This window comes from Lipotes vexillifer, unplaced genomic scaffold (genome assembly GCF_000442215.2).
Source record: "Lipotes vexillifer unplaced genomic scaffold, Lipotes_vexillifer_v1.1 scaffold515, whole genome shotgun sequence".
NCBI lineage: Eukaryota > Metazoa > Chordata > Mammalia > Artiodactyla > Lipotidae > Lipotes > Lipotes vexillifer.
Window position 1 is genome coordinate 2,462,204 of NW_006772017.1, and position 15,582 is coordinate 2,477,785.

General features: G+C 39.3%; 1 protein-coding gene across 1 annotated transcript in view; it reads left to right on the plus strand.

Moving 5' to 3' along the window:
- The first annotated feature begins 1,581 nt into the window (after positions 1 to 1,581).
- FIG4 (FIG4 phosphoinositide 5-phosphatase) overlaps positions 1,582 to 15,582 on the plus strand; it is a 132,158-nt gene continuing 118,157 nt past the window's right edge. The window contains exon 1 of the mRNA XM_007447274.1: positions 1,582 to 1,826. Coding sequence (XP_007447336.1) covers positions 1,761 to 1,826 — 66 coding nt within the window. The 5' untranslated portion in view covers positions 1,582 to 1,760. The remainder of the gene's footprint in view (positions 1,827 to 15,582) is intronic.

A 15,582-nucleotide genomic window follows, 5' to 3' on the forward strand; every position in this document is an offset into this window, starting at 1 on the left:
TGGCCTCTCCCGTCGCGGAGCACAGGCTCCGGACGCGCAGGCTCAGAGGCCATGGCTCACGGGCACAGCCGGCCCGCAGCATGTGGGATCTTCCTGGACCGAGGCACGAAACCGCGCCCCCTGCATCGGCAGGCGGACTCTCAACCACTGCGCCACCAGGGAAGCCCCTCTAGTTCTTAATAAAAAGGATCCCAAACTATGAAAGAAAATGTAAAATAATAAATAATTAAATGTTAATTTAAAAAATTTGTAATTTCTCAATTTTTAATTTACAATATAATCCCTAATGTTACATTATGGATTTTAAATTTTAAAGTTTCCTTACACTTATAGCAGTTGAAAAATCCTCTAGCAGTGGGTTCTGCGGCTAACAGGGGGCCCATCTCCTGGGAAACCTAGCATTTCTACCTAGGCTGGATTAGCTGTCACTAGAGTACATCTTACATCTCACAGTAGGTGCTCAGTAAGTATCTGTGAAATGAAGACATTGATACTTGAAAAGGGAAGTGGGTTTAAAAAGCGGAATTTACGGAGATCCCAAAGTTTAGTTTTTCAAGAAAAGGAACTGGTCTGGGGTCCACGCAGGAGGTGGGATTCCATTCGTGCGACACCAAAATGCATCCGAGAGGTGGACTCCTACCCCTACTTACCTGGCCGCAGCGGACCCCAGCGGACCCCACCAGCAGGCCGCAGCCGCCTCCCGGGACTCTCTGTGGAGCTGTTGCCAAGAGATCGGCTGAGCGGTTGCCAAGGGAACCCAGAGCTGAGAAGAGCGCAAAACCTCTCGGGGGGCGGGGCCTGGGGAGGTGGGGCTGTGATTTATTTTCTCATTTTCAATATTCACTTTTGTACCTAATTTTGTATTCATAATTATAATACACTCCTTTTCACAAAAATGGAAGGTGATGATCAAAGAGGGTACATGCATTGTCTATTTATGTTCACGCACATCCAAAGGAAGAAACCTTATTTTAACGCGGAACTACAAAGTCAGTGCTACACTGCACTGCATTACACTCGGCAGCTCATTTTTAGAATTTACAGATGGTTAACCTCGTGAACAAGTATGTGGTGAAGTTGGCAATTTCCAACTTTAGATGATTCAAAAAAAATTGCTTGAACCACACACCCTCTGGACAATTGTGGGTTTTGTCGACTCTCTTAAGGGTAAAATAGACAACAAAGAGAGCGAGGGCGGCGGGGAAAACACACTCAGTGAAAGAACATTGTAGGTTTCCAAGAACACAAGCGCAGAAGTAGGCGGGGAAAAACAGACCAACTTGGATATGGATCTATCTGCAACTCGGAGAACCTCTTCAAAAGAAGCAATCCACTCCCAAAAGATCTACTTTTCTAAAGAGAAGGACCAGATAAACGAGAGATTTAACTAAACCAGCAGCTCTTTTCCCCGCCCATTTTTTCTCTTGCCAGTACCAAAGATGGCGCTCTTTGCTTCCTCCCTCGGCAGTACGCAGGTTCTGGGAACCTCTACACGACCTCTCTATGGTGCACCCTCCAGCCCCGCCCCCTCCGTGCCTGGGGCTGGGCTGGCCTGGAGGTGGGGCGTAGGATCCGGAAACACTTAAGCGTGTTAGCTGGTCGTCTATATATTTATTGCCCAGGCGGTGTTTTCCTCGGCTGAAGCTGGGGTCCAGGGTCTGAGGCGTCTTCTCTTCGAGTCTCCTGGGGCAGTCAAGAGGCTGCCACAACCTGGGCCGCGGCCTGGGGCCCTGCCTTGGGGGCCCCCACAAGCTCGGGCCATGCCCCCGGCCGCCGCCCCCATTATAAGCTCGGTTCAGAAACTGGTCCTGTACGAGACTAGAGCTGTGAGTACCCTGCGCAGTGGAGCGCGGGCGGGAGGATGGCGGCCGAGTAGGTGTGGGGCAGAGGCAGCATTCCATACCCCCAGCCCCCCCATTTTCCCAGTTCCCTAATCCAAGCGGCGGGGAATATGCCCGAGGGGGCTTCGCCCAGTTATCGCACCCAGGGCTTTTGCACGTAAACATTTCCACTTAAAAGCCACGGTCGGAACACACTGGCAACAGGTGTTTGTGGTATCTCAGTAACTGTTAATGAGGTTTTATACGAGTTACTGAATTCTTTGCAACTTTCAGAAAGTCTTAAGAGTTCTACAGTTCACTGGTTACAACACAGGCAGGGATATGGAGAATGTTTTTGACCTGTGAATCGGTAACTTGTCTGTTTTCTTATTCCATGGCATAGCATCGCTATGATTTATGTTAATTACGTGCGCTTTTATTGCTGACATTTTTGGTTCTCTTTATTTGAAAGGAAAGAAAAACTTATTCTGTTTAAAGACAGTTGATTTTGTTGGGGTAACATTATTTTGCTTTTCACTTGACTTTTTTCCAACACATTTTATTTTGTTTTATTACTTCAAATTGCCATGAAAATAGTTGCTAGTAGAATAAGCAGATTCGTTTTTATGTTTAGGTTACTAGTTCCCTAAAATTTAGGGAATGGTGTTTATAGAAATACGTACTTTGTCATTTGTGTGGTTGGAAAATAAAGTATACTTTTTAAAATTGGGGTAACAGTGATATTAGGGTCTGTGTTTAAATTACACTTTATGGTAACAAGATTGCATGTGCTGGAAACCTGCGCAATACTCTTCCTTGTGCTATAGAGTGTCTTACAAGGCACAGTCAGTGGAACTTGGGTTGTCCCTACTAGATAGAAGAGTATAAGAAGGTACTTATCCTAACAGTTTCTCGGTTATAACAGGGTCCTAATAGCTTGTCTGCCTCAGGTCATCATTAGTGTAGAAACACTGTTGACCCTAAATTAGTTTTGGTGACAATTTCATTTGATTAGATCCAGACCAGAAGATGAAATTACCTAATATACTGTATTTGCAAATATCTTCAGTTGTCCTCTGAGGAGAGCTCTACGGAAGTATCATTTTGAAACAAAACCTTCTGCTTTCTGTGCAAGTGCTGATAAATGTCCCTAGGTAGAAATATACATACTATATTTAAAACACAGAAATTTCAGCCCATTAATAAGCTGAACATTCATGAGGACTGGCTGAGGTGCGAGTGTTCTTTCTAAAGCAAAATTCATATTATAGGGCTTTTCTGCTCAGAACCCTTCACTGGCTCCCATTCTGAGAGTAAACTCTGTATCTCTTAGTTGCCTGTTTAGTTACTGGCAACTAAATAGATCCTAGGAATTTAAAAAAATGGTAGCAGATTATATTAATGAGACTAATAGCTAATGCTTTTGGAAGAGTTCTATGCCAGGCACTGGTCAAAGCACTCTACATACTTTATTATTTAATCCTCATAAAACTTCTAAGGGGCAAATGTTGTTGCTATTCCTTTTATTATTTGGTGAAGAAGAAAAATGAGGCAAAACAGGTTAGGCCAGTGCTGTTGAATAGTGTGGGCTGGCAGCTGGTGCCAGGCATAGATAGTTTGTAACTGGAAGGCAACAAATTGCATATAGAAATTGAGAGTGGTTAGAAACTTTTACAGCAATTTGACAGAGTAATTGTATTTCAGATGAATCAGCTAAACATTGGGTTTATGGTTTATGTCTTTGGCTTTCTGTTTTGTTTTTTTTTTTTTTTGGTAGTACGCGGGCCTCTCACTGCTGTGGCCTCTCCCGTTGCAAAGCACAGGCTCCGGACGCGCAGGCCCAGCGGCCATGGCTCACGGGTCCAGTCGCTCCGCGGCATGTGGGATCTTCCTGGACCGGGGCACGACCCGTGTCCCCTGCATCGGCAGGCGGACCCTCAACCACTGCGCCCCCAGGGAAGCCCTGGCTTTCTGTTTTTAGCTTTGTTATGGAAATTTCAAGCAAATACAAAGTAAACAGAATGGTATAATAAACTCCCATCTAGCCATCACCCAGCTCCAAAATTACCAACATTCTGTCACCCTCTATTATCTGTAACTTGTTCCACTTCCCACCCACAACTTATTATTTTATATGGTTCTTTTTCTTTAACATTTATGTAAATCAAAATGCACAAATCTAAGCTATAGAATTCGGACAGAAGTATACATGTGTTAACCACATGCTTATGTTGCTGTGGAAAGTTCCCTTGTGTCCCTATCCAGTCAACTGCCCCCTTTCCCTTCCTGGCAACTAATATTCTGTTTTTAAAATGTTAGATTAGATATGTCTGTTCAAGAATTTTATATGAATGGAATTGTACAATACACACTCAAGTCTAGTGTCTTTTGCTCAGCATAATGTCTTTGAGGTTCATCCATGTTGTTGTGTGTATCAGTAGTGTTTCTTTTTCTTCTTTCTTTCTTTCTTTCTTTCTTTATTTATTGTGGTACGTGGGCCTCTTACTGTTGTGGCCTCTCCTGTTGCGGAGCACAGGCTCTGGACACACAGTCTCAGCAGCTATGGCTCACAGGCTCAGTCGCTCTGCGGCATGTGGGATCTTCCCAGACCGGGGCACGAACCCGTGTCCCCTGCATCGGCAGGTGGACTCTCAACCACTGTGCCACCAGGGAAGCCCCTCTTCTTATTATTGAATAGTTGTCCATTGTATACATATTCCACAATTTGTTTATACGTTTTCCCTATTGACTTAGACTGTTTCCACATTTAGACTGTTGTTAATAAGCCAGCTGTGAACATTCTTGAACAGTTATATTTGTAGACATGTTTTCACTTCTCCTGGGTAAATACCTCTTAATGAAATTGCCGGTCATAGGGTTGATGTTAGGTGGTTGCACCATTTCACACGCCCATCAGCAAGGTATAAAAGTCTCCATTGCTCCATATCACTGACAGCATTTAGTGTTGTCAGTCTTTTTAGTTTTAGTTATTCTAGCGGTGTATAATGGCATCTTATTATGGTTTTAATTTGCATTCCCCTAATGACTAGTGATGTTGAGCATCATTTCATGTACTTATTGGCCATTTTTATATCTTCCTTTTTGAAGTGTCTGTTCAAGTCTTTTGCCCACTTTAAAAAATTAGACTGTTTGCCTTTTTATTATTGATTTGTAGGAGTTCTTTATATATTATGGAATCAAGTCCTTCATGATATATGTATTGTGAATATTTTCTTTCAGTCAGCAGCTTGCCTATACATTTTATTAATGATTTTTTTTCAGCTTTATTGAGGTATAATTGACAAACAAAATTGTAAGATATTTAAGGTGTGCAATGTGATGAGTTTATGTATATATATATAATTTTTTTTTTTTTTTTTCTTGCGTTATGCGGGTCTCTCACTGTTGTGGCCTCCCATTTGCGGAGCACAGGCTCCGGATGCGCAGGCTCAGTGGCCATGGCTCACGGGCCCGGCCGCTCCGCGGCATGTGGGATCCTCCCGAAACGGGGCACGAACCCGCGTCTCCTGCATCGGCAGGCGGACTCTCAAGCACTGCGCCACCAGGGAAGCCCTATATATAATTTTATATACATATATACACATTGTGTTAGCAATCTTTTGATGAACAGAAGTTTTTAATTTCAATGAAGTATAATTTATCAGTTTTTTTCTTTCATAGTTACTGTTTTCTGTGTCCTATCTAAGAAACCTTTGCCTACTCCCTGAGCACAAAGATATTTTCCTATGTTTCCTCTAAAAGATTTATACTTTTAACTTTACTTTTAGGGGTGTGTTTCATATTAAATTAATTTTGTGTATGGTGTGATGCAGGGATTGCATTGCTTATCTATTGTGGTGTAACAAATTACCTCCAAACTTAATGGCTTTAAACATTTCGTATTTCACAGTTTCAGTAGATTGGGAATCTGAGTGTGACTTAGCTGAGAGCTTCTTACTCAGGATCTCATGAAGTTGCAGATGTCAGGTGGGCTACAGTCCTCTAGACTGGGCTGGAGGATTTACTTCCAGTATGGCTCACTCACATGCTTGGCAGTTGAGCTGGTTGTTGACAAGAGGCTTCAGTTCCTCACCTAATGGACATTTCCACAGGACTCCTTGAGTGTTCTTATGATGTGGTAGCTGGATTTGTCCAGAAAGAATGACCCAAGAGAAACAAGGGCAAAGCTGCAATATCTTTTGTAACCTAGCCTCAGAAGTCACACGCCATCATTTCTGCAATATCCTATTGTTCATGCAGACCAGCCCTGTTCTGTGGTAGGGGACTATACGAGGGCATGAATACCAATAGATGAGAGTCTTTAAGGGCTCTTGGAGGCTGGCAACCACAGGGATTGCGGTTCACTTTTTTCCATACATCAATTCTCCAGCCTCATTTGTTGAAAAAATTATCCTTTATTTTATTGAATTTTTTGGTATTCTTGTGAAAAATTAGTTGAAGAAATGTGAATTGATTCCTAAACTCTCTATTTTGTTCCATTGATCCATTTGTTCTTTATGACATTTCCACCTTGTCTTGCTTATTATGGTTTTATAATTAGTGTTGAGATCAGGAAGTGTAAGTTTTCCAACTTTATTTTTTTCCAAAGTTATTTTGCCTATTCTAGATCCTATGCATTTCCATATGAATTTTACAACCAGCTTATCAATTTATAATTAAAAAGCCTGTTGGGATTGTGATTTGGATTTCATTGAATCTACAGATCAAATTTGGGGAGAACTGAATCTTGATAATATTGAATCTTTCAATCCATGGTGTATTTCTCCATTTAATAGGTCTTTACTTTTTCTCAGCAATATGTTGTAGTTTTCAGTGTAGAAATTTTATATATCTTTAAAAAACCTATTCCTAAGTATTTTATGAACTTTTATACTACTGCAAATGGAATTTTAAATTTGATTTAACAATTGATCATTGCTAGTATATAGAAATTGATTTTTATATATTGACCTTATATTCTGAAACCTTGCTAAACTCACTGTGTTGAGAAGCTGGAGCTGGTGTATTGAATTAAGAATATGCAGATTATGACTTGCTGAATGAGGGGGCACAAGCTATCCACAGGGGTTTGGCAGGTAGCTCCCTCAGTATCTGAGTTCTCACTTTGGGGACGTGAAACCATGAGCTTGTTTTGATTGAAGGCATAGTTTGAATACATCCACACAAAGGAAGTAGAGTCACAAAATTTATTACTTATATATATCAGAAATGTGTGGGGAGGCACAGTGAACCGGGGGAAGGGCAGTCCTCAATCTCAGTTCACAAGCAAGCAGGAGATAGAAAGCAGGGTAGCAAGCACCTAAGGTGGTTGGGGTAGAGGTAACTAACTTTTTGAGGGTTTAGCTCTAAGTGACTGTTTTAAAAGGTGCCCTGGGAAAAGCAAAGCAGGAATTTATGGCAGGACTCTGAAGCTTGGTGTTTATCTAAATGTCCGCACTGTTGGTATGAGCAGGGTAGAACACTGAAAAATGCCTAGGCAGCAACTCAAAATAGTGTTTTTTCTCATCATACTCACTTATTCCAGTAGCTTTTTTGTCATTTCCTTAGCATTTTCTACATGAATATTTCTATCATTTAGGAAGAGGAACACTTCTTCCTTCCCAGTCTGCATGGTTTTTATTTATTTTTTTCTTGTCTTATGACCCTGGCTAGGACTTCTAGTACAAAGTTGAATAGAAGTGGTGAAAGCAGACATTTTCTTGTTTTGTTCCTGATCTTGGAGGGAAAGTATCCAGTCTTTCACCATTAAGTGTGATGTTAGCTGTAGATTTTCATAGCTGCCCTTTATCAGGTTGAGGAAGATTTCTTTTCATTACTAGTTTGCTGAGAGGTTTTTTAAATTTTATTTTATTAAAAAAAATTTTTAATGAGTATACTATTTTGTTGACATTTAAATTTCACTAACAATGAGCTCAACTATATGCTGGCCATATGTTCAGATTTTTGGAATAAAGATAAAGAAACAGACAGCTTTAAGGGTGCAATGTATTTAACACTGCACAGTATATTCAACAATTAGAGACAGTCTGCGGGGGGGGGGGTTTAACTATATAACTATACACTTAGGAGCACAAGTATAGGGACAAGCCCTGCTATTGGAGGAAAAACCCACCATTCAAGACTGAACAGAGGTCCTTGGTTGCTGACACAATCTCCCCTTGACTTCAGACTTGAGACAAACCAAGGAGTCTGTCAGTATACAAAAACCACTGAATTCAGGACAAACAGGATAGATTGTCAAGAGCCAATTCAGATTGTGAGCAGGGTTAGCTGGAGGCTGGAAATGTTGCAGGTGAAGTCCAGGATCTGTAGATTAGAGTAGCAGTCTTTTAAAAAATGCTTGTTTACAAACAAGTTCCTAAGATGCTTTTCCCAAACAGGAGGAGGTCTTTTTTTTAAAATCATGAATAGATGCTGAAATTTGTTACATGTTTTTTCTGCATCTGTATATGGCATTTCCTTTCTTTGCTTAGTTTGGTGGATTACATTAATTTTCAAATGTTAAAAAAAAGAACCCTTGAGTTTTTTTTTTGTTTGTTTTGTTTTTTGGTATATATTACTTGGTCATGCTGTGTTATTGTCTTCACATACTGCTAGACTCTATTTGCTAATACTTTGTTAAGGATTTTAACCTTTATGGTCAAGCTTTTGATTTATCATTTTCTTTAACATCTTTGTCTGATTTTGGTGTCATGGTAACTCTGGCATCATAAAATTAGTTGAAGTGTTCCTTCTTCTGTTTTCTGAAAGTGTTGTGTAAGATTGGTATAGTCGATTTACAATGTTATATTAGTTTCAGGTGTACAACATAGTTATTCTATATTTTTATAGATTATATTCCATTTAAAGTTATAAAATATTGGCTATATTCCCTGTGCTATGCAATATATCCTTGTGGCCTATTTATTTTATATATACTAGTTTGTACTTCTTAATTCCCTACCACTATCTTGCCCCTCCCCCTTTCCTCTCCCCACTGGTAACCACTAGTCTGTTCTCTATATCTGTTTGAGTCTGTTTCTGTTTTGTTATATTCATTCGTTTGTCTTATTTTTTAGATTCTACATATAAGTGATAACATATAGTGTTTGTCTTTGTCTGTCTGACTTACTTCACTAAGTATAATACCCTCCAGGTGCATTCATGTTGTTGCAAATGGCACAATTTCATTCTTTTTTATGGCTGAGTAATATTCCACTTTACACACACACACACACACACACACACACACACACGCACCACATCTTTATTCATTTGTTGATGGACACTTAGGTTGCTTCTATATCTTGGCTATTGTAAATAATGCTGCTGTGAACATTGGGGTGCATTATCTTTTCAAATTAGTGTTTTTGTTTTCTTCAGATATATACCCAGGAGTGGAATTGCTGGGTCATATGGTAGTTCTATTTTTAGTTTTCTGAGGAACCTCCAAACTGTTTTCCATAGTAGCTGCACCAATTTACATTCCCACCAACAGTGTAAGAGGGTTCCTTTTTCTCCACATCCTCACCAATTTGTGTTCTTTTTGATGATAGCCATTCTGACAGGTATGAGGTGATATCTCGTTGTGGTTTTGATTTGCATTTCTCTCATGATTAGCATCTTTTCATGTGCCTGTTGGCTGTCTGTATATTTTCTTTGGAAAAATGTCTATTCAGGTCTTTTGCCCATTTCTAATCAGGCTGTTTGTTTTTTTTAATATTGAGTTGTATGAGCTGTTTGTATATTTTGGATATTAACCCCTTATCAGTCATATCATTGGCAGATATTTCCTTCTATTCAGTAGGTTGTCTTTTCATTTCATTGATAGTTTCCTTTGCTGTGAAAAGCTTTTAAGTTTAATTAGGTTCCATTTGTTTATTTTTGCTTTTGTTTCCTTTGCCTTAGGATACAGATCCAAAAAAATATTGCTGCCTATGTTTTCTTCTAGGAGTTTTATGGTCTCTGGTCTTATATATAGGTTGAGAATCCATTTTGAGTTTATTATTGTATGTGGTGTGAGAAGATGTTCTAATTTCATTCTTTTTCATGTAGCTGTCTAGTTTTCCCAGCACCCTTTATTGAAGAAACTATCTTTTCTCCATTTTATATTCTTGCCTCCTTTGTCATAGATCAATTGACCGTAAGTGCATGGGTTTACTCCTGGGCTCTCTGTTCCATTGATCCATGTGTCTGTTTTGATTATTGTAGCTTTGTAGTATAGTCTGAAGTTAGGGCAACTGATACCTCCAGCTTTGTTCTTTCTTCTCATGATTGCTTTGGCAATTTGGGGTCTTTTGTGGATCCATAGAAATTTTAGAATTATTTGTTCTAGTTCTGTGACAAATGTCATGGGTATTTTGATAAGGATTGCATTAAATCTGTAGATTGCTTTCAGTAGTATGGTCACTTTAACAATATTAATTCTTCCAGTCCATGGATATAAGATACCTTTCCATTACTTTGTATTATCTTTGATTTCCTTCATCAATATTTATAGTTTTGAGAGTATAGGTCTTTCACCTCCTTGGTTAAGTTTATTTAACCCTAAATATTTTATTTTTTTGATGTGAATTTAAACAGGGTTGTTTTTTTGCTTTCTCTTTCTGATAGATCATTATTAGTATATAGAAAAGTACAGATTTCTGTGTATTAATCTTGTGTCCTGCAACTTTACTGAATTCATTTATTATTTCTAATAGTTTTTTGGTGGGGATGTTAGGGTTTTCTATATGGAGTATCATGTCATCTGCAAATAGTGACAGTTTTACTTTCTCCCTTCCAATTTGGATGCCTTTTATTTATTTTTCTTGTATAATTGCTGTGGCTAGGACTTCCAATACTATGTGGCAAGAGTGGGCATCTTTGTCTTGTTCCTGATCTTAGAGGAAAATTTTCAGCTTTTCACTGTGAGTATGATGTTAGCTGTGGGTTTGTCATAAATTGCTTTTGTATGTTGAGATATGTTCCATCTATATGAACTTTGATTAGAGTTATTACCATGAAAAGGTGTTGAATTTTGTCAGGTGCTTTTTTTGCGTCTATTGAGATGATCAGGTGATTTTTATCCTTTTGTTAATGTGATGTATCACATTGACCGATTTATGGATATTGAACCACCTTGCACCCTTGGAATAAATTTCACTTGATCATGTGTCTGATCCTCTTTATGTATTGTTGAATTCGGTATTTTTTTTGTTGAGGATTTTTGCATCTGTATTCATCAGACATATTAGCCTGTAATCTTCTTTTCTTTTTGTTTTTTTCTTGTAGTTTGTTGTCTGACTTCAGTATCATAGAATGAATTTAGGAGTATTCTGTTCTCTTAAATTTTTTGAATCATTTGAGAATGCTAAGTATTAGCTCTTTATATGTTTGGTAGAATTCCCTTGTATAGCCATCCAGCCCTGGACTTTTGTCTCCTTGGAGGTTTTTCTTTTATTACAAATTCATTTTCACTACTGTGATCCGTCTTTTCAGATTGCCTATTTATTCCTGATTCAGTCTTGGAAGAGTGTACATTTTTAGAAATTTAACCATTTCTTCTAGGTTGTCCAAGTTGTTAACATTTAAATATTTGTAGTAGTATTCTCCTAAGATTTTTTTCTGTCTCTGTGATATCAGTTGTTATTTCTCATCTTTCATTTCTAATTTTGTTTGTTTGGGTCCTGTGTTTTTTTTTTTCCTTGATGAGCCTGGCTAAAGGCTTATCAATTCTGTTTATCTTTTCAAAGAAACAGCTCTTGTTTTCATTGATCATCTTCTTTTTTTTCTTTGTCTCTATTTCATCTCTGATCTTTATTATTTCCTTCCTTCTGCTGACTTTGAGTTTTGTTCTTTTTTCCCTTATTCCTTTAGATGGTAGGTTAGGTTGTTTGAGATTTTTCTTGTTTCTTAGGTAGACCTGTATTGCTGTAAACTTCCCTCTTAGGACTGCTTTTGCTGTGTGCTGTAGATCTTGGAAAGTTGTGTTTTTTTTCATTTGTCTCGGGGTACTTTCTGATTTCCTCTTTGATTTCTTCATTGACTCATTGGTTTTTTAGTAGCAGGTTGTTTAGTCTCCACTTGTTTGTTTTTCCCATTTTTCTTTCTGTACTTCATTTCTACTTTCCTACTCTTGTGTCTGGAAAAAATGCTTGATATAATTGTTGTCCACTTAAATTTGTTGAGACTTGTTTTGTGGCCTAGAATGTGGTCTGTTCTGGAGAATGTTCCATGTGCACTTGAAAAGACTGTGTGTTTTGCTAGTTTTGGATGAAAATTCCTGTGGATATCTATTAATTTCTAATGGTCTAATGTGTCATTTAAGACTACTGTTTCCTTATTGATTTTTTTGTCTGGATGATCTGTCCATTGATGTAAGTGGGGTGTTAAAGTCCCCTACAACTAGTGTATTATTGTCAATTTCTCCTTTTATGTCTGTTAATATTTGCTTTATATATTTAAGTGCTCCTATATTAGGTGAATATATGTTAATAAATGTTATATCCTCCCTTGTGTTGATCCCTTTATCGTTATATAACGCCCTTCTTTTGTCTTTTATTATAGACTCTGTTTCAAAGTCTATTTTGTCTGATATGAGTATTACTACCCCAGCTTTCTTGTTTTCATTTGCATTAAATATTTTTCCAGCTGTTCATTTTCAATCTGTGTGTTTCTTTAGGTCTGAAGTGAGTCTCTTGTGGGCCTCATATGGATGGGTCTTGTTTTTTCATCTGATCAGGCACCCTGTGTCTTTTGATTGGAGCATTTAGTCCACTGACATTTTTTTTTTTTTTTTAATTTTTGGCTGTGTTGGGTCTTTGTTGCTGTGCGTGGGCTTTCTCTAGTTGCGGTGAGTGGGGGCTACTCTTCATCGCAGTGTATGGGCTTCTCATTGAGGTGGCTTCTCTTGTTGTGGAGCACAGGCTCTAGGTGCACAGGCTTCAGTAGTTGTGGCACAAAGGCTCAACAGTTGTGGCTTGCAGGCTCTAGAGCGCAGGCTCGGTAGCTGTGGCACTTGGGCTTAGTTGCTCTGCGGCATGTGGGATCTTCCCAGACCAGGGCTCGAACCTGGGTCCCCTGCCTTGGCAGGTGGATTCTTAACCACTGCGCCACCAGGGAAGTCCAGTCCATTGACATTTAAAGTGATTATTGGTAGGTTTGTACTTACTGCCATTTTGTTACTCATTTCTGGTTGTTTTTGTAGTTCTCTCTTCTTTTTTTCTTTTAGTTACTTCCCTTGTGGTTTGATAGTTTCTTTATTGGTATGCTTGTGTTTCTTTCTTGATCCTTTTTGTGTATCTATTGCAGGCTTTTGATTTGTGGTTACCATGTGGTTCATATATGTTGACATATTGTCTATATCTACTTGTTTTAAACTGGTAGTCATTTAAGTTCAAACACATTCTAAAGGTCTGTATTTTTTTACTCTCCTCCCCATGTTTTGTGTTTTGATGTCATGTTTTATATCTTAATATTTATCCCTTAACTGTTTGTTGTAGTTACAGTTGATTTCACAATTTTTTTGTCTTTTAATCTTTATACTAGCTTATTTAAGTGATTGATCCACAGTCTTTACTATATATTTCTTTCCTATTGTGATTTTTTCCTTTCTTATAGATTCTTACTTGTTGTAGCCTTTTCTTTTCCACTTAGAGAAGACCCTTTAACATTTTTTTTTAGGGTAGGTTTAGTATTGATGAACTGTTTTAGTTTTTGCTTGCCTAAGAAGTTCTTTATCTCTCCTTCAATTCTGAATGATAATCTTGCTGGGTAGAGTATCCTCAGTTACAGGTTTTTCCTTTTCAGCATTTTAAATATATAATGCAACTCCCTGGGGCCTGCAAAGTTTATGCAGGAAAATCAGCTGATAATCATATCAGATTTCCTTTGTGTGTGACTCCTTGTTTTTCTCTTGCTACCTTTAGAATTCTCTCTTTTTCTTTAACTTTTGCCATTTTAATTGTGATATGTCTTGGTGTGGGTCTCTTTGGCTTCATCTTTTTGGGGACTCTGTGATTCCTGTGCCTGTATATCTGTTTCTTCTTCAAGTTCAAGAAATTTTCAGTCAATTTCATCAAATACATTTTTTTAAAGATTTATTTATTATTTATTTATTTTTTTAAAATTTATTTTTAGCTGCATTGGGTCTTAGTTGCAGCATGTTGGATCGTTCATTGTGGCGTGCGGGCTCTTTGCAGCACATGGGCTTCTCTCTAGTTGTGGCATGTGGGTTTTCTCTTCTCTAGTTGTGACATGCAGGCTCCAGTGTGTGTCAGCTCTGTAGCTGTGGTGTGCAGGTTCCAGAGCACATGGGCTCTATAGTTTGTGGCACGCAGCCTCTCTAGTTGAGGCGTGCCAGCTCAGTAGTTGTGGTGTGTGGGCTTAGTGCCCCGCCACATGTAGGATCTTAGTTCCCTGACCAGGGATTGAACCTGTGTCCCCTGCATTGTAAGGTGGATTCTTTACCACTGGATCACCAGGGAAGTTCCTCAAATACATTTTTGACCCCTTTCTCTCTTTTCCTCTGGCACCTCTATAATGTGAATATTTGTACACTTGATGTTGTTTCAGAGGTTCCTTAAACTGTTTTCATTTTTTTAATTTTCTTTTTTTTTTTACTTCCTAGATTGGGTGATTTGCATTATACTGTATTCCAGATCATTTATGCATCCTTCTGCATCATCTAGTCTGCTGTTAATTCCTTTTAGTGTTTTTCAGTTATCTGTTCTTTTGTTCTGACTGGTTCTCTTTTTATATTTAGTCCCTTGTTAAAATTCTCAGTTTGTTCATCTATTCTTTTCCCTAGTTCAGTTAGCATTCTTATTACTAATGGTTTGAACTCTTTGTCTGGTAAATTATTTATCTGTGTTTCTTTAGTTGTTTTTTGTGTTTTTTTCCTCGTTTTTTTATTTGAAAGAAATTCCTCTATCTTCTCATTTCACTTAACTTTCTCTGCCCTGTGAAATTAGGTGAAATAGTTACCTAGCCTGGTATTGAATGGTGTCCTTTTGTGGGAGTGTCCCTTTACAGTCTGCATGTACCCAGTGGCTTTGGTGGGAGAGCTAGATCTGATGTGAGGATGAGTCATGTCTTCCCCCATGGTGTGCTGGTAGCTATCACCTTGGTAAGAGGTGGGCCTGGGGATGGAGGGGTTGGAGCCATAGCCAAGTGTGAACCAGGGCTTCTCTCTGCTCATTGGCCTACACCACCCTATCAGTGGTGGGGTCAGATCCCAAGTTGCTGGAGGGTCAGGTCTGAGCTGGGTCTGTTGCCTCTAAGTGTGTGCTCTCCCCCCTCCCAGCTTTGGCACCTTCACCCCAGAGGGGAGCAGTGCTGGAGAAAGAGGGGCCAGAGTGGTGCCTGCTGTAGGCCAGGGTGCACTAGGGCAGTCTCAGCACACCAGAGTTCCATATTGCTTCCAATCTTTTGCCTCCCTGAGCACCAGGAATGGCTGCCCTTGCCCCATTCAGATGTCCTGCTGGTCCAAGCTGGCTATGTCCCCCAGAGTTGCACACTCTCCTCAGCTGCAGCAAGCTTTACCCTAGTGTTCCATAGAGCAAGAGAGTCTGGCGCCCGTGCTTATCTCAGGCCAGTGCACGGTCATGGGAAGCTGGCCAGAATCCTGGTCAGTTTCAATCTGCTTCCTCTGCCTTGTTTCAGGAGTAAGCGAGCATGTGTGTGCTCTTCACAAGTGGAGTCTAGGTTTTTACAGCCCTGCTGTCCGTCCCACTGGTTTTCAAACCAGTTAAGAGGACTTGTCTTCCTGGTGTCTGACCCC